The 24,437-nt window shown below is 52.2% G+C and overlaps 11 protein-coding genes across 11 annotated transcripts; 6 read left to right on the top strand and 5 right to left on the bottom strand.

Moving 5' to 3' along the window:
• Positions 1 to 350: 350 nt before the first annotated feature.
• BJX67DRAFT_302112 (dolichyl-diphosphooligosaccharide--protein glycosyltransferase subunit STT3) lies at positions 351 to 3,175 on the bottom strand. Its single transcript, XM_071026991.1, has 6 exons — positions 2,941 to 3,175; positions 2,833 to 2,856; positions 2,676 to 2,756; positions 1,981 to 2,574; positions 805 to 1,930; positions 351 to 745 (listed from the first exon to the last, which is right to left on the bottom strand). Exons 1-6 carry the CDS (start codon positions 3,068 to 3,070, stop codon positions 475 to 477), a joined length of 2,226 nt encoding a protein of 741 aa, XP_070888955.1. The 5' UTR covers positions 3,071 to 3,175; the 3' UTR covers positions 351 to 474.
• A 114-nt stretch (positions 3,176 to 3,289) lies between these two features.
• Positions 3,290 to 4,301, top strand: BJX67DRAFT_302091 (CSN8/PSMD8/EIF3K family protein). The gene is made up of 3 exons (XM_071026990.1): positions 3,290 to 3,568; positions 3,639 to 3,817; positions 3,875 to 4,301. Exons 1-3 carry the CDS (start codon positions 3,372 to 3,374, stop codon positions 4,144 to 4,146), a joined length of 648 nt encoding a protein of 215 aa, XP_070888954.1. The 5' UTR covers positions 3,290 to 3,371; the 3' UTR covers positions 4,147 to 4,301.
• A 335-nt stretch (positions 4,302 to 4,636) lies between these two features.
• BJX67DRAFT_378528 (ATP synthase subunit e) lies at positions 4,637 to 5,109 on the bottom strand (the record flags this gene model as incomplete). Its single annotated transcript, XM_071032360.1, has 3 exons — positions 4,637 to 4,707; positions 4,821 to 5,004; positions 5,086 to 5,109. The coding sequence occupies 3 exons, from the start codon at positions 5,107 to 5,109 to the stop codon at positions 4,637 to 4,639; spliced, it is 279 nt and encodes a 92-aa protein (XP_070888953.1).
• Positions 5,110 to 5,353: 244 nt separating this feature from the next.
• Positions 5,354 to 7,888, top strand: BJX67DRAFT_302067 (putative dynein intermediate chain). Its single transcript, XM_071026989.1, has 3 exons — positions 5,354 to 5,522; positions 5,593 to 6,393; positions 6,449 to 7,888. Exons 1-3 carry the CDS (start codon positions 5,388 to 5,390, stop codon positions 7,583 to 7,585), a joined length of 2,073 nt encoding a protein of 690 aa, XP_070888952.1. The 5' UTR covers positions 5,354 to 5,387; the 3' UTR covers positions 7,586 to 7,888.
• Positions 7,888 to 10,608, bottom strand: BJX67DRAFT_302039 (uncharacterized protein). The gene is made up of 4 exons (XM_071026988.1): positions 9,584 to 10,608; positions 9,459 to 9,525; positions 8,902 to 9,388; positions 7,888 to 8,838 (listed from the first exon to the last, which is right to left on the bottom strand). The coding sequence occupies exons 1-4, from the start codon at positions 10,458 to 10,460 to the stop codon at positions 8,191 to 8,193; spliced, it is 2,079 nt and encodes a 692-aa protein (XP_070888951.1). The 5' UTR covers positions 10,461 to 10,608; the 3' UTR covers positions 7,888 to 8,190.
• Positions 10,609 to 11,843: 1,235 nt separating this feature from the next.
• On the top strand, positions 11,844 to 13,515 carry nop12 (rRNA-processing protein NOP12; the record flags this gene model as incomplete). The annotated part of the gene is made up of 2 exons (XM_071030913.1): positions 11,844 to 11,966; positions 12,043 to 13,515. The coding sequence occupies 2 exons, from the start codon at positions 11,844 to 11,846 to the stop codon at positions 13,513 to 13,515; spliced, it is 1,596 nt and encodes a 531-aa protein (XP_070888950.1).
• Positions 13,516 to 13,622: 107 nt separating this feature from the next.
• BJX67DRAFT_302018 (uncharacterized protein) lies at positions 13,623 to 15,281 on the top strand. The gene is made up of 2 exons (XM_071026987.1): positions 13,623 to 14,512; positions 14,600 to 15,281. Exons 1-2 carry the CDS (start codon positions 14,198 to 14,200, stop codon positions 15,149 to 15,151), a joined length of 867 nt encoding a protein of 288 aa, XP_070888949.1. The 5' UTR covers positions 13,623 to 14,197; the 3' UTR covers positions 15,152 to 15,281.
• Positions 15,282 to 16,107: 826 nt separating this feature from the next.
• On the top strand, positions 16,108 to 17,442 carry BJX67DRAFT_378524 (uncharacterized protein; the record flags this gene model as incomplete). The annotated part of the gene is made up of 3 exons (XM_071032359.1): positions 16,108 to 16,268; positions 16,355 to 16,589; positions 16,660 to 17,442. 3 exons carry the CDS (start codon positions 16,108 to 16,110, stop codon positions 17,440 to 17,442), a joined length of 1,179 nt encoding a protein of 392 aa, XP_070888948.1.
• An 857-nt stretch (positions 17,443 to 18,299) lies between these two features.
• Positions 18,300 to 19,207, bottom strand: BJX67DRAFT_301507 (GPI anchored serine-threonine rich family protein). The gene is made up of 2 exons (XM_071026986.1): positions 18,878 to 19,207; positions 18,300 to 18,810 (listed from the first exon to the last, which is right to left on the bottom strand). Exons 1-2 carry the CDS (start codon positions 19,083 to 19,085, stop codon positions 18,368 to 18,370), a joined length of 651 nt encoding a protein of 216 aa, XP_070888947.1. The 5' UTR covers positions 19,086 to 19,207; the 3' UTR covers positions 18,300 to 18,367.
• Positions 19,208 to 20,463: 1,256 nt separating this feature from the next.
• On the bottom strand, positions 20,464 to 22,759 carry BJX67DRAFT_301504 (CCCH zinc finger protein). Its single transcript, XM_071026985.1, has 2 exons — positions 20,705 to 22,759; positions 20,464 to 20,630 (listed from the first exon to the last, which is right to left on the bottom strand). The coding sequence occupies exons 1-2, from the start codon at positions 22,538 to 22,540 to the stop codon at positions 20,496 to 20,498; spliced, it is 1,971 nt and encodes a 656-aa protein (XP_070888946.1). The 5' UTR covers positions 22,541 to 22,759; the 3' UTR covers positions 20,464 to 20,495.
• A 1-nt stretch (position 22,760) lies between these two features.
• On the top strand, positions 22,761 to 24,046 carry BJX67DRAFT_301494 (DNA-directed RNA polymerase III subunit RPC25). The gene is made up of 7 exons (XM_071026984.1): positions 22,761 to 22,996; positions 23,050 to 23,148; positions 23,230 to 23,326; positions 23,389 to 23,475; positions 23,528 to 23,591; positions 23,640 to 23,814; positions 23,871 to 24,046. The coding sequence occupies exons 1-7, from the start codon at positions 22,985 to 22,987 to the stop codon at positions 23,913 to 23,915; spliced, it is 579 nt and encodes a 192-aa protein (XP_070888945.1). The 5' UTR covers positions 22,761 to 22,984; the 3' UTR covers positions 23,916 to 24,046.
• Positions 24,047 to 24,437: the final 391 nt, after the last annotated feature.

Here is a 24,437-nt window from a genome sequence, read left to right as displayed (position 1 = left end):
TTTTTCCCATTCGACCGTTCCGTTCCATCCGTCATTGGGTCCGCAGTAGGACCCCAGAGAATGAGCTTGTACCTCATGTACAAGATAATGGAATACTGGGGAACTGGCGCCGATTGTTTGAATGACGACGGAAATTTTGGAGACCAGAAAGAAAGGCTAACAGCCATTCTACTACGCGCGCGGGAGGCAATGTTGTAAGCCATCCTTGGTGTGGGAACAAACTCCATTCAATCTCTGAACCAATTCCTTTTCTCCGATTGTATATTATGATTGATTTCAGTGAGCGAAGAATATCTTTTTGGAGTTCGAGTGATCTCCAAGCATCAAGGCTCTGGCTATACAAATGAATTGATAAATTCTAGGGCTTTTAAAATCCATGTATACCCTTCTAAATCACCCCAATTAGACAGGAGAAAAACAACACAGCCTTGATTTGAAAGTATCTTCTCACATGGTGGAAGCTCAAAGCCTCTGTTACTCGGATCTCAGAACACGAGCTCCTTTCTTCTTAGTCGCCTTCTTTCGTTTGTTTCCGCGGTCAAAGGCGACGGCGCTATTGTGGTCGCGGCCAAAATTGTCGAGGTCTTTGACCTTATAAATACGTATAATCCAGTTTTCACTGGTGAAAGCCTCTTCCAGAGTAGAGAGCTGGGGACTCTCAGCGGGGAGCCTCGCCCCGCGAACACGGTCCGTAGCCTGGCCCATAGGGAAGAGCTTGTTGAAGTTGTAGTACGACGTCTTGTACCTATTTAACGGATTTAGCAAGCGCTCTAGAACCTAGGGGAAAAGTGTTTGAGTCCATACATCAAGCTGTTGCGCATGGTTGGTGTAGCCTGGTCGTCCACACGGTACTCGCCCTTTGGAGTGAAGAAATCCCGCTCCTTCACCTCGTCGGGCCAGATGCCTTCCGCAATACGAACCATCCAGAGGAACTTGTTGATATCGTCACCAGAGTACCCCAGCAATCCACCGAAGACCACCAAGACGTAGTCGACATCATGTTGTCGAAGGATGGGATAGCTGACTTCCTCGCGCGAGCTCATGGCCTTTCCAACGGTGGCAATGTGCGTGTTGTTCCACGTATTGTTATCCACTAATGTTGGCCTATCTGCCATTCCGCCAATCTGGTACCCATAATCCCACCAAGACATGATCTTCGCATTCGCGGGAGTATTTTGGCGTAACCAATAGTATGCCTCTCGGTAATCGTCGATGATGAATTGGCTTCCATCTGGCATGCGACTAGCAAGGACGACGGATGGTGATGAATACGCATTCGACGTGACCCAGGTACAGTGCGCAACAAACATGAGGAGGTAGACAATGAGGGCAGATGTCGTCACAGCCTTGGAGAAATAGGAGCTGATCCCCACCTCCGGGTTCCGGGCTGAGCGTAGGCCGTCAGAGGGATCCTCATTCGAACGCCCTCGAGTGACTGGACCAGGCGAAGCTTTCAAGTAAATATCTAGAATGTACGACAGAACCAAAGCGGCTGCAACGCAGACAATAGGCGTCAGGGTCAGCATCAGTCGAACCATGACACCCGCGAAGTAACTAGAGAGTACCGCGTAGATAATGACGAATACGTGCTCATCTTTGAGATCGCGGAAACAGATATAGACACCGGCGGGGAAGAGCCAGATAAGGAAATTAAGATCGAAGAAGAACGACGGCCAAGCGGTGGGCTGGTGTTCCGAAACCGAGGCAATGATTGGAATATGAATCTTAGCATATCCGGTGTCCCACAGGGAATAGAAACGACCGCTCCAAGGAGCGATGACTCCCGACATGGTCAACACAACAAGTCCAACGAAGGCAAGGCCAGATGTGAGAATGATCGAGGCAGTGAGTAGTCGCTGGAATTGCTTGCCAGGAATAAAGCCACGGACAAACTCCGCGAACGCCACTAGCTGGAGCAAACCGAAGACACCTGATGGAGAATTAGTCTGTTGATGTGCAGCTATAGATTGAACATCTTACCCAGTGCAGACATATGATCGCTGTTACGGATTGGCAGAAACCCAACGAAAGGGATCTGCATACTCGCCAGTGTCCCTAGAGCATACCATGTCGTATAGCTGATGTAGAGCCTGGAGCTATATCTGCCCATGCAGAGAAGGACAAAGACATGCAGTGGAATAAGGTTGGTAATGAAGACGTACCCACCCCAGGCGGAAACCATGTAGCCGTAGAAGAGAGCAGTCAACGCCCCCCACATAATTGAACCAATCTTGACGGCCTTGATCCATAGGAAAAACGTGAAGACAAGAAGGAAAATGGCAATTGCTTCGTTGTCGTAGCTGCCTGCCACCGAGCGAGAGATGTAGCCGGGAGTGATGCCCATGAAAGCTGCCGCAAGAAGACCGGCCGAGGGGGAGGAGGACATTTCGTTGGTTAGAAGATACATTGCCAACGCCGTCAGGCCTGAGAATCCAGGTGCGAGTAAGACACAGATATTGCGAATATCGACCGGGATAGTCAGGAAGCGGAGAACGTGATAGATGACACCACTCGTTACCATGAGACCGGGGTACAGGGTGCCTCCGGTGACCCGCCCTAGAGGATGCCATGTACCTATACAGTAGAAGTATCCTCAGCATGCCATGATCAATAACCAAGCCCCAATTTGGTGCTCGCAAGCTGACTGGTGGCCCTGACAGGAATGGGCAACGTACGGTCATCAAACCAATCCCAAAACTCGTAGAAGCCATTTTGGACGAGATATTTTGTCGCTCGGAAATTGAACCAAGGGTCGACTGGGTAGTTTAGGATTAGCATCACGATACAAGTATAGTCAACGTTCGGAACGAGCATTCCAGCCTGTATACATACATTCGTGGATGATACTTTCGAAGCCTGGAAGGACCAAATCATTGTCAGCACAATTTCCAAATATATATAGATAGATAGATAGTCAATGTGAAAAATGCAGGATCATACGGATGACACTAAACAGCCGACTGGACACAGCGGCGGCCGCGATGGTGACCAGAATGATGATACGCAAGAGGCCTCGCGCACTTCTCCCGGAGCCGCCCTTAAGAAGGACATCCACGGAAGATTCGGCCATAATGGCCAGGAACAAAAGGAAAGACGAGTTCCAATGGGAGTTGGGACGTAGACAGGAGGATATCCTTCCTGTTTGGAGACGTACTTGTCCAAAAGTTGGGGAGTTAGAGGTGTTGAAGACGACGGGGAGAGCTTCGCAAGGTGGTCTTTCCGAGAGGCTTGGCGCCTGCTGCTTTGAATTGGGGAAACTTCCGAACAGCCCCCGCATCATCGTATTTGATAAAAGAGCTTCATTCAACCTTGCCATCGCTCGAACATCTCCTCAACTCCTCCATCATCTCGTTTCTTCACCTCTCCGCATCATGGATGCCCCTCCGCTTTCCCAAGACAGGCTCTCCGCGGTCCTCGCTGCTGCTCCCTCACCCGCAGATCTCTATACCTCGCTCTCGGACTATGAAGAGCAAGCTTGTCTCATTCCGACAACACATTCCAAGGAAGTAGAGCTTCTGAGTGCTTTCTACACAGCGTTCTTTTTTTCTCACCTTCTTACCGATCAGATGTGAGTTATTATTGGTACCTCTGGCACGGACTTGATTTCATGTCGCTGATACTGATACGAAACACAACAGCGAAGAAGCTCGTGCATTAACAAAACGGATACCGCAAACTATACTGCAAACGGATTCAATACAAAACTGCTTGGTTCTGCTGCGTGCTGTCTGGCAGAGAAAGTACACTGAAATCTACAAAATCCTCCGAGAGCTACCATGGCCAGAAAGGTCCCGGTCGGTGGTGCAAAGTTACGAAAGTAAGAGGACGTCTTGCTTGTGTTTCCGATCCTGACTTGGTCTCTAATAAGCTGCAGGCTACTTCCAACAGAAGACGTTGAAGGAAGTAAGCAACTCTTATGAGGCTATTAGGCCCGCAGCCGCCGCTACCTATCTCGGTCTCGACCCAACACTTGCGGAACAGGGCGATCAGGGGACAATCCAAAAGTTCGTCGCCTGCGGGTGGAAGTGGGATGAGAAAACACGCTTGTTGCACCCCAAACCGCTCATCACCGCTCCCCCGAAAGACGAGAGCCTGCAGAATGAATTCGGCAGGATCATGGCGTTGATCAGCCATCAGGGTAGCTGAATGACAAGACGCTAGCCTCACTACCGTTACGCAACTTTGGTTCTCGACTAAGGGAGTTTGGGATATTAAAGACCGAGAAGGCGTCCGGGAGTGCTTAAAGGCTCTGATCCTTCGCAACATAGAACGATGCCATGGCTGATAAGATTCCGAAACGAGCTTGCGCAGGCTATACGAGGCTACAGGCGAGAAGCCGGCGTAAAGAACAGAACCTCTTTGTCATCTGGTCAAACCATAGAGTGCACGTGCAGCAGCTCAGGGTATGTACAAAATGCGGAACGGAATTCTATAATGGTTAAAAAGAAAAGAAAATCATTCCTTTCGCTCGCAATGGCACGACTCGGGGAAATTAGACCAAATAAATAATACATATTCGGGATGAACCCGAACCATTTCTAGGACCCGAAGCGGGTACGCGTAGCCTTCGAACGGCGATGGTCGCCCCTCATTTTGTCTTCCTCTTTTTCGTTTCTTAATGCACATCCAGGATTGTTTAGGCCTCACCAGCCTTCGACTTTAGAAACGCCTCTAGGTCAAACTTGGGGTCTTCTGGATCCGAGATGACTATAGCCGCCTAATTAGCATCCACCTTCCGGATGATCAAAGAGGAAACATGGCGAGATGCAACGCTCTCAATTGATCTGCATGTGGGGAGTTTGAGTTATTACCGGACATACCACCTGTTGACTTAGCGTCCTGGGGTTGCGTCTTCTTCTTCCATTCTGCCTTCGCTTGCTCGATCAGTCGCTCTTGGCGAGCGTATTCGCGGTCGGCATCGGCACGCTTAATACTAGCGGTAATCGAGGATTGGTGGTAGAAGCCGTAAACGAGGCCAGCTACGAGAGCCGAGTAGCGGAGAACCTAAGTTGGAAGAAGCCGACCTGGTCAGCACCGAAGGGGTGGTGGTGTAGTTATCAGGGTGGGCGGATTGCGAAGACTCACATTGACACCCTGTGAAGCAGACATTTCGAGGAGATCCTGGCCTTCCGATCAACAATCGCAGAATTGAAAGATACTGACAAAGCAGAAAGGCCGAAACCCAAGGAAGTGCTCGATAACGACAGCAGAGGACAATCGAATGCTGGAGCAAGACTCAAAGATGAAGTTCCTGTCGCGAGTTTTTCCGGCCCGTCGGAGCTGCGCTTATGTCATCACCCCCCGATCCTCAAGCTGCCAACGCGGAATATACAAAGAAAGTAAATACTGAGGCCAGGGAGAAGAACACCCCTGCTACGAACGTCATCATGTCATCCGTCAATAACCAGAGGAAGGCGGAGATCCTGGCCAAAAAGGCCAAGCTAGCCGAACTGAAACGTCAGAGAGAGTTGCGACAGAAGGAGTTCTCACAGACGCGGGCTAGTACTGGGGATCCTGCAGAGGTATGCACCAGTACCGCTAGGGCTGGCGCTCCTAGGAGGCACCGTACACTGACCATACACATCAATATAGGTTGTGTCGCCAGTTCCAAGCCGGTCTGACAGCAGAGCAGAGCTTGATGACTTGATTTCCCGCCTTGTTGATCGACCCGGCTCCGCTACGGTGAGCCACGGTGCAGATGGCCTCTCGCGAAAGGGCAGCCGCCCAAATTCGGTGCTGAGTGCCAGCCAGCTCAGCGGGGACAATACGGAAGCACTCAGCCCGCCTACACGGCCTCTCTCCCAGTCCATTGCCGTGCAGACCGTTGGAACAGAGCCATTCGTCGCACTCCATGAACCCGCGCCCCCGCCCGAAATCAAACTGGAAGTTGTCACCTACAATAAAGGGGTCCAAACAGATGACTTGCGGCAGCGTGACCAAGAAACGTCTTCCTTGGACTCAGACGGCGAAGAAACCTCAGATTATAAACCCACGAGCAAGAAGCAGCGCGAGCGCGATGAGGAGATTCGAAAGAAGCTTCGCAAGGAAATCGAAGAGGAACTACTGGCCACCCAGCAAAATGCGCAAAATGAGAACAATACTAATGCAGATCTACGATACCCGATGCGGACATTAACCGACGACGAGCTGAAGGCTGTCACCTCATCCGATGACTTCTTGGACTTCGTTGAGCGGTCCGCGAAAGTCATCGAGCGTGCTCTAGATGAAGAATATGACGTGTTAGCCGACTACGAGCTCGGCGGTATTGATGCTGAGCTGGAGGAAGATGATGAACACGGCAAGAAGAAACGAGGCATCAAGGAGGTCTGTCAGTTCTGGGATGAGCGATGGAGCAAGAAACGGATGATCAGTGATATCTGTTTCTCTCCCAAGGTTTGTGATGGCTATCTCTGTCTCCTGTAAATCTGCCTTATCGCTCACTCTTCAGCAGTTCCCAGAACTCGTTCTTGCAGCATACACTAAGAATCCTTCAGCACCCCATGAGCCAGACGGCCTGGTTCAGATCTGGAACCAGCACTTGCACTCGCGCCCAGAGTATGTCTTTCATTCTACCTCAGATATCTTAACTGCGAAATTCTCCCCATTTCATCCCAACATAATCGTCGGCGGCTCATACTCGGGCCAAGTTCTTCTCTGGGACACCCGCTCGTCGCGTGCCGGCGGCGGCGCACCCGTCCAGAAGACTCCCCTGACGGGCGCAGGGCACACCCACCCAGTTTACAGCATCTCAATAATTGGCACCCAGAATGCCCATAACATCCTCACTGCATCAACAGATGGCGTCGTCTGCGGCTGGACCGTCGACATGCTCTCCCAACCCCAGGAGTATCTCGAGCTCTCCACTCCACCGCCGTCCAAGACAGAAGATTTAGCACCCACAACCATGTCCTTTCCCCAGTCAGACCCCACCTTTTTCATCGTCGGCACTGAGGAAGGCGGGATTTACCCCTGCCACCGCTACGACCGCGCCGGCGCCAAAGCAGGCACCGACCACCGCCTTGCCTACCGTGGGCACGCCGCCCCCATCATGTCCACAGCCTTCCACCCAGCGCGGGGCCCAGTTGACCTCGGCGACCTCATGCTAAGCTCCAGCCTCGACTGGAGCGTGAAGCTCTGGCGCATCAAACCCCCCGCAGCGACAGCCCCCGCCGCCACCTCCGGCATCGCTGACACTCAAGTCGTCACTCCAATCCTCGATATCAACCGCGAAGACGTCGTCTACGACGCTCGCTGGTCCCCACACCGTCCAGGGGTCTTCTCCCTCGTCGATGGCGCAGGAAACCTCGAAGTCTGGGATCTTTACACCGACACCGAAGTCCCCGTTGTCCGAACCACGCCCTCCAAGGGCCGTGCCGGTGTGCTCTCCCGCAGCCTCAACAAAGTGGCGTGGGAAGACCGCGAGGGCCGTCACCTCGCAACTGGCGGTCTTGATGGCGTCGTCACCGTTTTCGAAGTCGGGCGTGGTCTCAGCGGGACACCTGATGATGTCCCCTCCGAAGAATGGACCGGCATGAAGCGACTCGTTAGTAAATTAGAGCAGAAGGATAAGGATCGAGTGAACTAGGGATCTAATATTCACTTACCGAAACCCGTCTATATCTGTGAAATCTCGTGCCTTGTATCTTGATATTCTCTTTTTTTTCATGCGTGTGGTGCCTTTAACTCCCCATATACCCGGGCGCGTCGTTGATTCATGGATGGTTGGCTGTACATTTACAATGTTCCAATTAAGCCGAATATTGAAAGAAGACTCATTGGGTAAACTGTTACTTTAGAGTACGCTGACAACGAGGTGGAAGCGAGATTCTCGCCATTCTAGCTCTTCATATACATAATCATCTTCGGGGACAAGTAGACCTCCAACCATTCGGATTTGAACAGAAAGATAAGCAACCAAACGCCGCAGCCGGTATATGACATCATGAAGTAGAAAGTAATTTCGGAGTAGAGACAGCTCTCCGATGTTCGTGCGCCATAATCAAATGCCCATGGTATAAGCGCTCGGGTTTGCTCTTCAAGTTTCCCCGTTCATACATGCCGGCCCGTACGTACATTATCAAAATACACTCTACATAAAACAATCCAGACCCTATAGAGACGAAAGGGTAAACAAGAAGCAAGCGCATGCTGATGGAAATGCCAGAAGATTACCGACGAGACGGACTTGTTCTATCGAGCCGCCATCGAATTTTGCCCCGCACCGCTCAGCACTGCCGCCGATTGATGTAAAGAGTCGACGGGCTTCGAGGGCAAGGATGGTGAAGTGTCCCTTTTCGGGCCAGTTGATCCGAAGAGCCCGAGTCGGGAGGGAGGGGATGAGAAACCGGTATTCCGGGACGCACTTTGCGGTGGTCGGTGATCTAAGGAGGTATACGAGGCTGGCTGTGGTTTCCGAACATCTAGAGGCGAAGAGCTGAGGGAGCGGAATCCGGATCGCCGGTCTGTGTCGTAACCGGGATACTGCCCGGCGGAAGTTGCCGCATTTTCTTGGTCGGCACCGTAAGGTGTATTATTGGCGGAGGAGTTCTCCGCAATTGTTGAGGCTGAACCGTTCGGGGCGCTGACGTCCACCATGCGCATCTGGCCTGTGGGTGTGGCGAAGCCAGTCGCACGCGAATTGTCCAAGGCCCGGTTCTGCGGTCGATGTGAGAGATGTTGATGTTGATGAATGGGGTGTTGCGGGTTCGCCCATGGGGTCTGTTCCAGGAAAGCTTCCTCCGCGGAGGGTTGGTAAGCACCTGATGAAACGTTTGATAAGGTATTCCTAGGGTTTGTCGGTTGATGGTGAGAAACAGAAACCCTCGGTTCGATTGAAATCTATACGCGTGTTCAACGTAAGTCTTCTATTTTCCATACAGTAGCTGCGCCAGAGGTACTCACGCCCATCTTTTCCAGGTCCTCCTCAAGCTCTGATGGTCGCGCAGATGAGAGCGTTGGAGCAGCCGGGAAGCCAACATATTTGGAAACGCCTGCAAGTACGGAAACCTCTTGGTTGTATGCGGTTTGGTGCGAAATCTGCTGTGAACGGCGCGTCGGGAATGGAATATAGTGCTGTGGGCTCACATCGTCCGTCTTGAAACGGTCATGCTGGATTGAGTAGAACTGCTTGCTGATGGCACTGGAGTGCTTCTCACGGATATCACGGACTCGTTGAAAGTACGTGCTATGCGCCTGAGAGCGCTCCGCTTGACTCTTATTCAAGAGGGATTTGAGACGGTATTGGAGCAGGGTATGCTCGTAGTTGATCTTGGCGTCGCGATATTGCTTAACGCACTCCAGTTGCCGCAATAAATCCGAATGCTCTGGGTTCGGCCCACTGAGCGTTTGAAGCTCACGGTTCAATCTGGATATTCTTTCGCCATATATTCTAAGAAGATAGACATGTTAGTCTCGAGTTCATTAGGCGGGTAGGACGGAAGTCGAGTGGTTGGCCATACTTGTCACGAAGAGCTGCGAATTCTCGCTCCAACACAGCGAGAGAATCCATGGCCGAGGTCCTTTTAGCTGCTACGTGCAAGGCGATTAGCGGCGTTATTGTCGAAACGATGGTCGAATTACTTACACTCTTCCTCCAATTTCGCAGCGGCTTCGCCTTCATCGGCATCTTCTGCGCGGTCCGGCACCTCGTCGTCGGCTGGAGTGTCATCAACCTCCGCACCTGGTTCGGCGACACCACTATCGGGATCTTCTTCGGTATCTCGAGTCTTGCGCCCTTTTCGTTTGCCCTTTTTAGCTCTCTTGCCTCTCGCAGGAGCCGAGGGTAGATCAGATTCAGGAATGTCATCAAATGGAGTTTCCTCCACATTTTCTTTTAATGCGTCCTCAGTTGGTTCAGGAGTAAGGGCCAGATCAGGAGGAGGGTCGCTAAGATCGCTCTTAACAGAACCACGGCGCTTGTGTGGGGGCAAATCATCTTCGTCAAGCTCAGAGGCCATATCGTCCCCAGATTCGAGCCGTTTTCTTTTCTTTCCAGTGCCCTCAGACAGCGTAGACTCATCGAGCTCCCGTGTCCCCTCAACACTCTCAACAGGGTTATTGACTTTGGAGCGAGACTTGCTCGGTGACTCGTCTACAGGCTGGTCATCGTCATCTTCGGCGTCATCATAGGTTGTTGAGTGTACTAGCTTGCTTGGACTCGGTCCATAGCCACTCGCGCTCACAACAATGTTGGTCTTCAGACGGTAATTGTTTGGGGAGTCGTCAATGCGCTCCGTTTCCGCCTCTGAATCGTTTTCTGGCGCCACTTTATCTGGCTTTGGTGACTCGTAGTCGGACGGCATATGTTCCGATACATCGTCGATATCGCTCAAACTACTTGACCGCTCGTCATCTAATAACGAATCTCGAAGGAGCAGATTTTGATCGCCATTGAACACAGATTCATCAGTGCTGGTTGGCGCACCAACCGTGGTTGGTTCTCTGGTCTCTGCCACTTCCATTAAAATGGTGAGAGTTAGATCGGAATGGCTTCAAGTAGACGGAGGCAGAGGGGAAGAGGAATTGGGCGAGTGTTCAGCGGAGGCAGAGTTGGAGGCACTTGTGGGGAGAAAACGGTGGGCGGAGAAGAGGGCCGTAACGCGTCGGTATAACCTAAACCAGTACAGACAAAAGGTCAGAAAAGATGCCATATTCACGTAGAACCTAATCGGACCCTGTTTGAGCACGAAAAGAGAGTAAATGGTAAGGTAAAAGGAGAATGGTTGGAGTAAACCCAAGCAGAAGGCGGTGCGGAGATTTGATCACACCCCAGAAGCGTCGACCAGCACAAGAGAACTGCGCCAGCCCAACCACGACGCATAGAGCTTCTGGTACAAGATCAAAGCCCTTGAGCATATCGCAGGGGGGATCTATCGCAGGAAAATGGAGTTTAAGGAGGCGAAAACACATACCATCCAACAATGCGATAACAGCGAAGCTGGGGTGTGCAGTGAGCTTGCCGCGACTGACCACGGCACTCTTGACCACCACAGCTGAGGAGACAGAAGAAGCCAAGACTGCAGGTAGCGCTCCCACCAACGTAGTTATATAAGATCCGTTACCGAAACGACACGAGGAGCGAGGACGGGATCGGAAAATTCGGAGAGAAAGTGCTGTCGTGGTGAGGATGGGGCCTTTCACGAAGCGGGCAGGACGACAGTGAAGCGCAGCGGGAGAATGGGCGGCATGGGAGTCGAAGCAGTTTGACGTCAAGGCCACGAGGGAGGCCGAAAAATAAGATTGGAAGCGAATGATGGGAGGATTGCTGATTGAGAAACAGGGGCGGATAGGGTGAGACTGCAAGCAGAGAGGTTGCTGTTCTCTGGGGTAGCAGAATGGAGGGAGGGAGTTGAGGAGGACGACCGGCCGGACTGATCTTCGCTTTCGCTGAACCCGCGAGTTGACCGCACCAAAATTACGGAACTGCGTATCGTCCATGTTAGATTTCTGCCGACCGTAACTCTCACGCCAACACATGGGGATTCTCACCGCCTTAGAGTCAAACGGAGAATTATCGCACATTCGCAAAGAAACGTCCAGTTGCATGGAAGAGTTTGTCCTGTAAAACCGAATGCCTTGTTGGATTACTAGATGCTGCAAGATTCGTCCGACTTTCTTCCCCTTAGTCCCCCGAAAGCCCTGTGGTTTGCTTGCGTCCTGGCGAAGGCGGTGTATGAGGTGGCTAGATCAACGGCCGAGGAACAAAAGCGGTAGAGAAAAAAGAGAGAGAGAAAAGTAAAATTGAGAAAAACTGACCAGCAAACGCACCACAATCAGGACCGCAAAATCTAATCTCCTCTGCTCAGCCCTGGATCTAGGGAGTTCGCTCTTTACTCCGGTTCAGTATGGGGAAGAAATCCAAGTCACAAGTGAAGGATTCCGCGCAATCCAGCGCAGAGTCCTCGCTACCTTTCCTGGGTGGAAATACCAGCGTGGATCCCACGTTGGCTTCGTTGTTTGATAAGAGTGTACGTATTCTAACTTAAATTGAGCTTCCCGCGCCTCCTCTACATTCGACCAGACGCCTCTAACTTGATAAATCAGGCGGGCCCTGTAAAAATCCCAGAAATACCTCGTACGGGAGCAGTACCAAAGGCTAAGAGGGTTGAGCTCAAAAACAACCAGCAAGAGATTTCTAACCAGGATAATGACTCCATTGCTGAAGATGAAACCACGGAGGATGCCATAGAGTCGCCCGGCGGTACCCTCAATGAAGCCGTTCAAGCGGTTTCCGAGCACCTGAATCGGAAACGAAAGCGAGCCGTTGCAGACGATCTTGAAGACTCATACATGCGCCGGCTAGCGGAAGAGGAACAAAAAGAGCGGAAGAAGCGTCGAGCGGAAGTGCCAAGCCGTGCCCACCAAGATAATGAGGGTGTCGAGGTGAACGAGGCAAGCAAAGCTCAGGCATTGCAACCTGAAGACGAATGCGAGTCAGAGGACGAGGAGGATTTTGAGATCCCTACCCACGAAGCTGCGGCTGGAAACGGCGACAACAAGGAGCTCGAGAAATCCAACCGCACCGTATTCTTGGGCAATGTTTCTACCAAAGCGATCACCTCAAAGTCGGCCAAGAAAGCCCTCTTAAAGCATCTCTCGTCGTTCGTCTCGACCCTGCCCGAATCTACAGGCACCCACAAGGTAGAGTCCATCCGTTTCCGATCTACTGCGTTTGCGAGTGGTGGCAAGATTCCCAAGCGCGCTTCATTCGCGAAGCAGGAGATCCACGATGACACCACCCCAAGCACCAATGCGTATGTTGTTTACAGCACAACCCAGGCGGCGAAGAAAGCCACTACAGCACTCAACGGGACAATAGTGTTGGATCGCCATCTGCGTGTGGATATGGTGGCACACCCGTCCAAGGTCGACCATAAGCGTTGCATTTTCGTGGGAAATCTCGATTTTATCGATAACGAGACCGGCACCGATGATGGAGAGAAGAAAAAGAAGAAGAGAGCCCCGGCCGACGTGGAGGAAGGCCTCTGGCGCACCTTCAATGCTCACACTCAATCGAAGAACAGTCGTTCCGGTCGAGGCAACGTTGAATCTGTGCGAGTCGTCCGTGACAGATCAACACGAGTTGGAAAGGGTTTTGCATATGTTCAATTCTACGATCAGAACTGTGTTGAGGAGGCTCTTCTGCTCAATGAGAAGAAATTTCCTCCTATGCTACCGCGAAAACTTCGTGTCGTAAGAGCGAAGAAGATCGCGAAGAAGCCTGAAGACAGCCAGGATGCCTTCAAATCCCTTGCAGACGCGGACCGAACAAGACACGGTCGTGCCGGAAAGTTGCTCGGGAGGTCGAGTGCAGCCAGGTTGAAAATTTCCGACAGGAAGTCCATCTCACAAAACTCATTAGTGTTTGAGGGCAATCGCGCAACTTCTGGTGAACCATCTCGCATTCGAGTGCGGACGAAGAGTCGCGGCAGTAAGGCCAAACGGGATAGCCGTAGTAAGAAGCGAGCTGCAGCGTACAAGGCCGCTGGGGGGAAGAAGGCAGCGATAGGGAAGTAGAAGTGAGTGTTGAGTCGACTCGAGCCTGATTGTATGTATATCACTGTCATAAAAATAGCCTCAATTAATCGCGTTCGGGCACTTCAGGATACCCCCCGCAAAACTGCAGGTTCCTCCCATAACATTCAGAGAACACAACAGTGACGTCATTCAAGTGCAAGAGAAAACACCCGGAGGTTGAAGATGTGCGCCCCTTTCCGCATCCCTTCACAAACATCAAGAATTGCCAATCGACACCGATCGCGTCTTGGTCGCCATCCTGGCACTCCTCGAAGGTTCTCTTCTCAAATCGCCATCTCAGGGTTGCTCGCTACTTGACAGCTCCAGCTCAAAACGCGGGGCAGAGGAGCCAGACCTGGCAGGGTCCTTTGGTGCTGCAGGCTCCAGCCAAACCACTTTCCACTTTGCCGCTCGGCGAGCCCCAGCTGAGAACCTGAAGTGCATTCAGAAAGTACTGACGTTTTCGAGTTCAATTATCTTGCTCTTCTCACCAATTACCGGAGTTATTAGACTCTCGACCAGCGGCCTCCATCTAAACTTTGCTTTGCAACACAGGCAGTCTATAGCTACCACAACGAACAGGGAGGTGTCAGAAATTTAGTGTTTCTTGAGTCTTTTGATCTCCTGATATTTGCGAATCTTTGCCACCGCAAACAAGAATACTCAGGCCTACGACGAAATAATGGTCATACGTCCTCCCATCGGCCGGTGGTTCCCCCCGAGGCGACGAGATAACAGAACACCAGACGAACAACAGCCAGAGAACCAGCAAGCCGAAAACCAATTCTACCCTGGTCTCTTTGATGTCCTCAGAGTCCGACACATTTTGTTGTGGAAAGTAAAACCAGAAGGATTTCCGGCAGAAGTTGTAGATATGATAGTGGACGCCGCCGAATACTGGCCATCCACTGAATTTGCTATGGGGGAGAGGAGGAGAATCCGGAAGGATGTTGATGAGGCGCTGGTGTACACAACACCCCTTTGTTACGATGAAAATGTGAGTTTCCCATCCGACCTTACTGCCCAACGTTCATTTCTACACCGAAGTACCCCCCGCGCCATACCGCGTCCTGATACAGTCTAGACCTTGGAGAGCGGCTCTCCCAAAGTCCTTCCGCATAGAACCGCCCACCCGTGCCGCAAGATAGTGTTTAGTATTGTCTCTCATGACCAAGGTGGCCTTCATGAACGTCTAAGATTGGATCCAAATCGCGCAGGGATCTACGAAGGGTCCTTCACATGGTTTGATGCAGAGGTTATCCGTAAGGCTCACGAACCGCCACAGAGAGATGCCGTGCGGCAAAAGATGCACCCTACAGAGAAGAGGCCACAGCATTTCGGGCCTAACCATCCACTACTGCTTCCGAGAAGTAATGCATTACAGCGCAATCGCACCCGTACACAGGAAGCTAAGCGACATACGATCGTCTGGCATCATCTCGATCACATACCAGCTAACTCTCCGGAGGCGGAAGAAATGGAACAGAGTCAAGGCCGAGGACGGGATACAGTAGATGGAAAGCAAGTCCGCGAGTTGGAACCTGGGGATTCGATACTAGTGTGGGGACGAGCGCGGTTTCCGGGATGGGTGAACTACGTGGATGAGCTGTCGGTACGGGTGTTCTGGGCTGTGTAAATTTATTGAGATATATGAACAACAGTTACGTCCACTTGATAGGAGTAACCTCGAAAAGAATCATGGACATTTAGGTCTATGAAGCCTGAGGCAGCGAAAGCACGCAATTTTGCCAAGACCCAGCTTGGGCCTCACAGCGACCCATCTTAAAAGGACAGGCCGCGCTCATGGCCCTCGACCACGAGCTTCCCTCCCTTTCCCCCCAGTTCAAGCGATATTCGTCCCTGAGAGCCAACCAGACGCGACCAATGTCATTTTCCTTGATAGAAAGGAGCCCCGTCTCCTACCATCTGTCGCTCAACGCCCTCGCTCGACTCTGAGCTCAAGAGCAATAATGTGACCGCCAACGGAAGCCGGGATTTGGAGAAAGTCGCCCGAGTCGAGGAGGGGGAATCAGCCAGTGGGGCAGCTTGCGCAGCAACAGCGAAAGGGCAATGTCCTTGTCTTGCTCCCAAGCCCTCGCTTTGGCAAATCATACAGAGTAACTTTTGTCGCCCACGTCTGATCTACAAGTCGAGAAAATAGGCGAGTCGCGAGAACAATGATGCACCATCCTTGGATCCGACCGCCGCCAGCCGGTCTCTCGCCCGAGAAGTGTTTCTGGCGGCCGGACGCACCACATCGTCATTTCGTCCCTGTCGCCGAGTCCCGTGCCGTGCTTCGTGCTCTTTACGACCCCTCTTGTCAGGCCAGAGATTGGGAATGTGGCCCGCTCGACTGATACCCCGTGATTGATTGTGTCGGCGACTGATTTCACTTCTGGGCTGCACACACCGTCATAAATGCCAGCCATTTCCCCCGTGGCTTTCTCTTTAGGTTACGGTCACACTTTCTTTGAAATTCTGGATTCTGCGTAGATTTCTGCCGAAATTCGCTTCCTTTGCTTCTTCAAAGGCCGTTATCTTCGGGATTCCCTCGATTTGGGCTACGCTATCTGCGACCAAAGCCAACGAAACATGACTCCCCCAAAGAGATGCGCCGCTGTTGTGGTTGGAGCTGGTCCAGCCGGATTGGCTGTCGTTGGCAATCTCCTTGAGAATCAACTCGGCAAAATCGTCTGGATCGACCCATATTTCCAGGCTGGCCGTCTAAATCGCAAATACCGTGAAGTCCCTAGGTGAGTGTTTCCTTCATCTGGCCGCTGGCGGTCTGCCATGTGTCGGATAAGGAGCTCTCCTGGCTGACACAGCTGGTTTGAATCAGCAACACGAAGGTGGCGCTGTTTCAAGCGTTCGCAACCGCGACTCAGCCCTTTCGGTCTGTTATCAGCAGCACTCGTGTCCCTAACGCTTTCACTACCATGGCCAAGCTCGATCAGGAAAAAACATGCCATCTCCACCACGCGGCGGATGTAGTTCGAGCCTTGACCGATGGGATCGTAAAGATGGACCAGGTCTATGCATGCCGCGGCCGTGTCAGCGCTGCCAATCTAGATCACGTTAGTTGATTGCACCTCACACACTTGGCGCTGAATAGACACCGTGGACTTGCTGACACTGGCACACTAGACACGCTCGTGGACTGTCCGAATTCAGGGTCTTGACTCTCAGGGCGAAACGGAGGTCTCGACGCCCCGCCTGATTCTCTGCACTGGATCGTCTCCAACGGAGGTCCCTGTGCCAGTTTCAGACGGCAGCTTCAAACGACTAGACCTAGATATAGTCTTGAAACCAAGCGAGCTGGCCTCAACAATTCCTCGAAGCTCCCCGTCCACCATCGCCGTAGTAGGTGCTTCACACAGTGCCATTCTGGCACTACTCAACCTAGTCGACTTAGCTCGTACATCTCACCCCCATGTCCATATCAAATGGTTCACGCGCCACCCCCTGCGGTACGCCGAGTACATGGACGGCTGGATCCTCCGAGACAACACCGGTCTCAAAGGCCGCGCCGCAGATTTCGCCCGCCAACAGCTCGAAGACAGCGCCCTATCGACCTCAGAGGCTGGCAGAGTCATCACAAAGATCGACTGCAGCGGTGGCCCAGAAAAAGAGACCGCTCAGTATCGGCGCCACCTCCCCTCGTGCTCATACCTCGTCCAAGCTGTTGGATATACTCGCGATCCCCTCCCCGACCTCTTACTCGATGGGGTCGCGCTCTCACTCGACAGTCTCAACTGGGATTCCAGCTTCGGCGGCTTTACCGACCGCAACGGTCGAGTCATCCCGGGCCTCCATGGCGCTGGTATCGCTTTCCCCGAGCGCGTGGTCGACCCCTACGGGAACGTAGAGCATGCCGTGGGGTTCTTTAAGTTCATGAAGTTCCTCAAGCGTGTGTCTCCGCAATGGTAACTCGTCCTCTAGCTTGATTCCCCCTTTTGAGTATCTTGACTGTGTTCCTTCCCTTCTTTGCGAATGAGCGTATCCATGTTCACGACCTCTCATGTACGGGCTAGAATGTCTGGTAGAACGGCTTGTCCGTTGCTTTTAGCCCTAATGATCATATCATTATTTTTATACTGGTGTCACCGCCAGAGAGGGCGACATAACTCCACGGCGGCAATGCAATATCATCAACACTACATCCGAACAGGATTAACTTCTATTCATTAAAGCTCGTCAAGCACCAATAATCCACAATTTCGGAGGCTCGTAGCCGTCCCCAGTAAGGAAGGCATACTCAGCTTCCCAGAATGCCGATAACAGGACACTGGTTCCCAGTCTCGTCCAACGCGCGCCGAGGCCACTGAGATGACGCAGCCAGACCGTAAGGAGGCCATGGACGAATCAGTCCAGATCCTATCCCCGAAGAGGGCGTCTCAAACGAGGACGTTCGTCACCCTCACCTCGACGCGCCTCCTGCCGCATGTGGTAGGTCGATTTACAGACTGCTGAGATCGAAAGTGACGTTGCACATTCATAACAGGGAACATATATACATAATATGTGGCAGAGAAGGACCAATTACCGATACATCCTCACATTCCTTCCATCCAACGATGCGGAGGCGATAGTACTCGAGAATTCAAGCCAGGCTGCCATGTTCTACACATGGCGAACAGGACAGTGCGTCCAATCTTTTCTCGATACCACTACATATAAGACCAATACAGTGCATGAATATCCGTGTATAACGGGCTAAGAAGAAGAAAGAACGGCCAAAACAAAACATGGGTAACGAATAGCTTCTGGTGGGTATGCGCTACAGAAGCAGCCGCTTAAGTTTTCAGGCCAGACTTGACAAAGAAAGTGAACCAACGAAAAAGCAGGAGCTAACCTAGATGAGAGCAACAACACCCAGTGCAAGAGCCAGCATGGAACCGGAGACGCGGTTAGTCATACCTGCGTTGTCGTCATCATCGTTGACATTGGGGACGTCGGTTGGGGTCTCGGTAGGCGATTCAGTGCTGGTCTCAGTGGAAGTGGTGGTGGAGCTGGTGGTAGTACTCGTGGTAGAGGTCGGGCTCGGGGTCGGGCTCTCCGTGGTGGTGCTGGTGGTAGTCGTGGTGCTGGTGGGAGTCCGAGTGGAGCTAGTCTCCGTAGTGGTAGTCTCCGTTGAAGTCGTAGTGGTGGCGGCCACAGCACCCTCAACCGTAAAGCGAGGCAAATAGTTGCTGGCATTGGGGTCCTCGTCACTGATTATCTCGATAGTGTAGTCACTCCGGTCAGTGATACTAGCAGGCACGTCCCAGGTGTAGCTTCCCGAGTTCGGGATGCTCGCTATGTCAGGTCAGCGCCCTTCCAGAACACACGGCACAAATTGAGGGCAAAGGGGAAGGAAACTCACAGGCGATGGTGGTACCGGTCGAGGAGTCGAAAGCGCCGCCCCATTGGAGTTTGAGGGTCACAGTGCCTTCAGTGGAAGGGTCCCAGCTCAGCTTGGTCGGCTTGCCAGCAGAGAACTCATATCCCTCACGGGGGATGTTGAAAGCATTGTCACGCGCAGCGACCAAAGTCGCGACGGCACTGAGGGCGAGGAAGAACACGGAGCGCATATTGGCTGATTGGGGGCAAAGAATAATATAGTCTCTATACAAGAATTGAGAGAATATACAATGTCTCAGATGCTGCGGAGCCGAGGACACCGAGGGCTCGTATCGTCTTCCAATGCACGGGTATTAAAAGATCTTGCGAAGAATAACAACAGTTAAGGAGAGACGGAAGAGAATCTTGAAAGGAAAGAGCGAGGTCGAGGGGGAAAGCAGCCAAAAGGAAGGACAGACTCGATCAGGAGTGGCAATCAAGAAAAGAAGAAATCAAAGGGCAGCCAGCGACAAGGAAGTCGTCGAAAAGGAAAAGGAGAGGCAAGAAGCCTCGGGGGGAGGCGAGTCATCCGACTTGTTCGAGTTAGCACGCACAGGGCCACACAGACTAGCAGTCTTCGCAGCAGAAAAGCCCACAATGCAAAAGTCTCCAGCAGACTTGACTGCATTCTGCTAAGCCCCCGTGCAAGGAGCAACAACGTTGTTGACCAAAACGGAACTTTGGTGATAACATCGCAATCTCCGGTCGTTTTTTGGCCCCCATTGGAGGAGGCACAGAAAGAGCCCATCCTTCGGTTGAGACAGCCCAGGTGGCGGAGAATCCAAGATAAATTCACTCCGATTGCTGCGATTGGTCTCGCCAGTCATGGAGACCAGGCTCCAGCGCCCCAAGTGCCATGGTTTGGCAGCAGTTCGAGCCAGAGAGTCTCCCCGAGCCGAAGCGGGTGAAAAGAACTGGAGTTTTTTTTTTTTTTCTTTTTTCGCCAAGTTTCTTGTGTAGAGACCAGAGGAACGGGTGTTTTGGCTGGGACAAGGCTGTTCTCCGGAAAGCAGTCTTCCAAGAGGAGAGAGTTGAGGCAAATCTTCCTGAGCGAGAAGAACTGAGAGTGGAGGAAGCCGAGGGAGACCAGCAGATCACGAGGGCCCCGGGGGGGATCAACCATGAGCGGAACGCGACAAGACGCTGGAGATTATTATTGGCTACGTAGGGTCACAAGAACAACACTAATTTGGATTAAATTGCTCTGGAGAAAGTTGGGAGAAGCAAGTCCAATCACGAACAAATCGCGGCGTTCGAGATGGTGGCCGAGTCTGAGTGGGCCGGCGGGCGAGCGACTCTAAGATAAAGCTCTGGGGATGGCGATCAGTGTCTCACATTATCATGCATATCTGCAGGGACGAGCCCTCCGCATCCTATCAGAAGTTTCGAAAGAACCAAGTGTCTGCACCCAGAAAGAGGATGGAGATTCCTTCCTGGAACGTTGGGAGGGTCGCCCGGAAGGACATCCGGAAGCTAGGTCTCGAAGAACCTGGCCTTGCGAGGGGTCAATCATGATATGTAAATACAAAGCCGTGTGAGGTCCAGTCCACGATAAGTTTTCATTTCCCACATAATGTGCATACCCCGTTCCTTGTCTTCTCCTAAACATCACGGGTTGTGTTCGACACAGAAGCATCTACTTGAGCCGCAGGCTGATCGAGAAACCCGTTCTCCCCTAACCAAACAATGGTCTCCATGACTTTCCTGTTCTCGTCATCTTTCTGGCGATCGAGAAGCTAAAAGAAAAGGTTCCATTAGCCCACCTGGAAATGACAGCACCCCAGACAGCGGCTCTTGTATCAATACTTACCGCTTGGAGGAGTCCCTTCCGTTCCGTGACCTCAGCAGGCTTCGTTGTTTTCCGCCCCCGCTCCGGCTTTTCATGGAGGAATTTACAGTGTTTCCCTCGAGTGCAACGGCCATTGCGGGCGAAATGCCGACAAATCCGCTTTCCAATCCCTCGAGGGGGTGGTGGAACTCGCTCAGGACCATCAGCGCGCGAGGTTGCTTGCTCCGGTGGGGAGTCATCATCGCTGTCATCAGAGTCCGATGCTGATAGATCAGATCCGCTCGACGACGTCCAGTCGCTACTATCGGAGGCATCTGACGCGGAGACGTTAACAGCCCGATCACGCATCAACGGATCTCGGTTCTCGACTCTTGGGTGAGACTGGGGTCCATCCTCTGAACCGATAGGAGCACGACCAAGATCGGGCTCAGCGAGTATGTTTTTGGTGCCTGGATCTTGGGTGGCCAGATTGGGGATTTGGTTCCCTTCCCCTGTAGTCGGTGCTGTCCCCATTGTTCCATCCAACGTAGCATTTTCTGACACCTCTCGCTTGCGGGCAAGTTCAGCGTCCGCCTCCGCTTGTGCAATCCGTTTCTCCTCTTTCTCCAGCTTCCGCCGCAGCTTTTCGGCTTTCTGTTTGGCCTTTGCGGCTGCATCCGCGGGATTAAGAGAGCCCCGAGGTTGCTCTCTTGGCCCTTGCTTATCTTGCTCATTCTTGGCCCTAGTCACTGCTTCTCTGCGCGCCTCTTTGTGCTTCCGTTGAGCTTCTTCCTTTGCCTTCTTTGCCTCTTCCGCGGCCTTTTTCTTTTCTTCGATCTTAGCCTGGGTGGGAAAACGCTTCTTGCGTTCTTCAATCCACGCTGCGATTTCGGCGGAGGTCTGTAATGTAGCCGTTCGCCCTCTGTACGTAACGTGCAACCCGGCACTCACTCCACCACCACCTGCCGCCAGCCTCGTTTCTTCGTCGGCATCGTCCTCCTCACTCGACTCGTGTTCCTCGGTCTTTGGGGTGAGTCCGAGTTGATTATGCTTTCTCTTCTTCTTCTTTGGTTTTCGTGGCGAATCGGCCGGCGCTGGGGGTTTGGAAGGAAGAGGATTACCGAAGCTCGGGACTGGAGGAGGCGCAGGAGTACGTGGAGCAACAAACTGGGGCTTCCCGAACGCTGACGAGTGGTCACGCTTATTCGCATGTCCCCGGGGTGCAGTCTGGTTATTGTAGGCATTGAACTGACGCGGACCTCGCTGGTTCGGGAGCTGTGACCCAGAAAATGACCCGGAATATCCTACATTCTCAAAGCCCCAGCGCATGGGCGGTCCCATCATCGTTGGCTGAGCGGAGGATACGGCATGTTGATGAGGAAGGGGGACATGGCCATACGTAGGTACTTGTTGGGTATTCGCGGTGGAATAAGAGGCACTGTAGCCCGATTGTTGTTGATAAGGCGTTCCATGAACCGAGGATTGCGGGTAATGTGGAGGGGAGGCAAAGGTACTCGCGTTCACGGGTCTCTGATTGTTTGGCAGCGGCGGCTGAGCACCTGAATTCTGGTTCGCCATTGGCTGATTTGGATATCCAAGATGGTTCAAAGGTCCATATCCGGCGGTTGAAGGCGGATATGTAGCAGAGCGGTTGGCATCAGATGGCATATAATGACCTCCTCTGCCCCCTCCACGATTCCCATGCCCTCTTCCACGGGCACCAAAGTGCCCCCTGCCGCCACCACGGCCACCGCGTTGGCCATGATGATTCTGCCCGTACGGAGTAAAAGCAGCGTTATTGGGGTACTGCTGTTGTTGCTGGTGTTGAGTAGGAGGAGGAGGGGGAGGAGGAGGGAAGGAGAATCCCTGAGGATTCATTGCGGGAAGACCTCGACCGACCTTCAGACACAAAGGGCATAAACCCCATCCTCACAACATTTCGACAGCGCTGCAACAAAGCTTTGCAGCTTGAAAAGTCCCCTGCAAGTTTCCAGGCGGAGCCCACCAGAAGCGGAATGTTCTTCCGCTCCGAGTCCAGATGGCAGAGACCATCACGTGCCCTCGCTGGAAAGCCAAAAATCTCAGGCGAGGTTACCTGCTGCGATTGGCTTGAAGAGATGAATTTGCGAGTTGAACTTCTTCAGCAGTACAGAATCATGGCATCGATGAATGCGTTTTGGCTTGGATGGTCTTCATAATGCTCTTTGACGTAAATCCCGAACATGGAACTCGCTCCTGATCAAGTCTCCCTTTCTCCCCCCGTGACCGCTCTGGAGCAGAGATTCTGTTCTACTCTTACCATTTCCACCGACGCCCTCCACCATGTTTATTCTTGTGAGCTACGCAGAGGTTCTGGGTTCAATCTCCTGAAAGCTGACGACGGTCAGACTACCATCTCGGATCTTATTCAGATTTCCCCAGAGGATTTCTCAAAGTATAGTTCGGTTGCCATTGAAGACAACATTAATGAAAAGTATGCCAACAAAGTACGTGCTTGCTGCTTTTCATTTCTCAAACCCCCATATCATCTCCAGTCGTGAGAAATTTGTTGAATGTATTGTTTTCAGGTCATCCAAAAGATTGGGCTTTGTATTGGGTTCTACGACCTGCTGGAGTCATCGGATGGTTTGATCGGCCATGGGACCGGGCTTGTGAACGTTAATGGTGAGCTAACAGTGCCAAATTGGCCTTTACCAATACCCCTAGTTGGCTGATAAGCATTGTAGTGAAATTCCGGGTCATTGTGTTTCGCCCATTTAGAGGAGAGATTATGCTAGGCAAGATCTCGAGCGCCACCGAGCATGGCATAAAAGGTACCAATCTACTCGACCTTCGCATGGAAGAAATTATTGACCTTCCGTTCAGTTGGTGTCGAGTTCTTCAACGACATCCTCGTCCCGCCAGACCTTCTTTTGGATGGTGCTAAATTGTGCGAGCCCATGATCCAGCCTGCCTGGTGATTACTGACGTGCTGCAGCGATTATCAAGACCAGGTGTGGATCTGGGAGAATGACGGAGTGCCGTTCTACTTTGATGTAGGAGAAGTCGTTCGATTCCGCGTCGAGATGGAGGAATGGCATGACCAGATCCCCAACGCCCCGGATCTTGGAGATGGTGCTGCGATTGACCGCAAGCCCCCATATTCAATCATCGTACGTTCATATTTTAGTGTTGCGCCTCGATTTTGGGCCTTCCTAACATGACGCAGGGATCGATGCAGATGGCTGGCCTGGGGCCGATATCATGGTGGTAGGATGATTAATTACGACTAATCAAGCCGCAAAGGAGCTGCATAGATTTTGTCCCTATGTTTGTACGACTGAACCACGGCCGACGGACAAGACTATAAATGATACACATGTTTGATGTCCAGTGCGGCAGTAAAAATTGAATACCTCGACGAAACAACATCAGGCTTGCAATGATGCGATTTGACTGCTCACTGTGCAGTTTGAGGGAGAGTAAATACCCCAACGCGGGCATGCTTTAACGTACAATAATAAAGTTCCAAGACCATGCTCGAGCGCAGGCCTCTCGGTTACCAGCGGGAGAAACAAGGCATGAAACTCGTGTTCTGTGGAGCCGGGCTGTCAGACCTCATTGCTTCGGGTGGGACTCGATCGCAGCTGGAGATTGCCTCTCAGGCCTCCGGAACGGTGACGATGCAACGTAAAAGAAACCGAGAGAAGGAAGAGTCTTGCACACGTGCCTATGAAAGCCCTGTCAATCTCTTATAAATGCTCAGAACTCCTTGCTGGAAGATACCATCGTTCCA

Source organism: Aspergillus lucknowensis (assembly GCF_044049455.1).
Source record: "Aspergillus lucknowensis strain CBS 449.75 chromosome Unknown BJX67scaffold_7, whole genome shotgun sequence".
Taxonomy (NCBI): Eukaryota; Fungi; Ascomycota; class Eurotiomycetes; order Eurotiales; family Aspergillaceae; genus Aspergillus; species Aspergillus lucknowensis.
The sequence above is the reverse complement of the archived record's forward strand: the minus strand, read 5'-3'. Positions and strand labels throughout refer to the sequence as shown.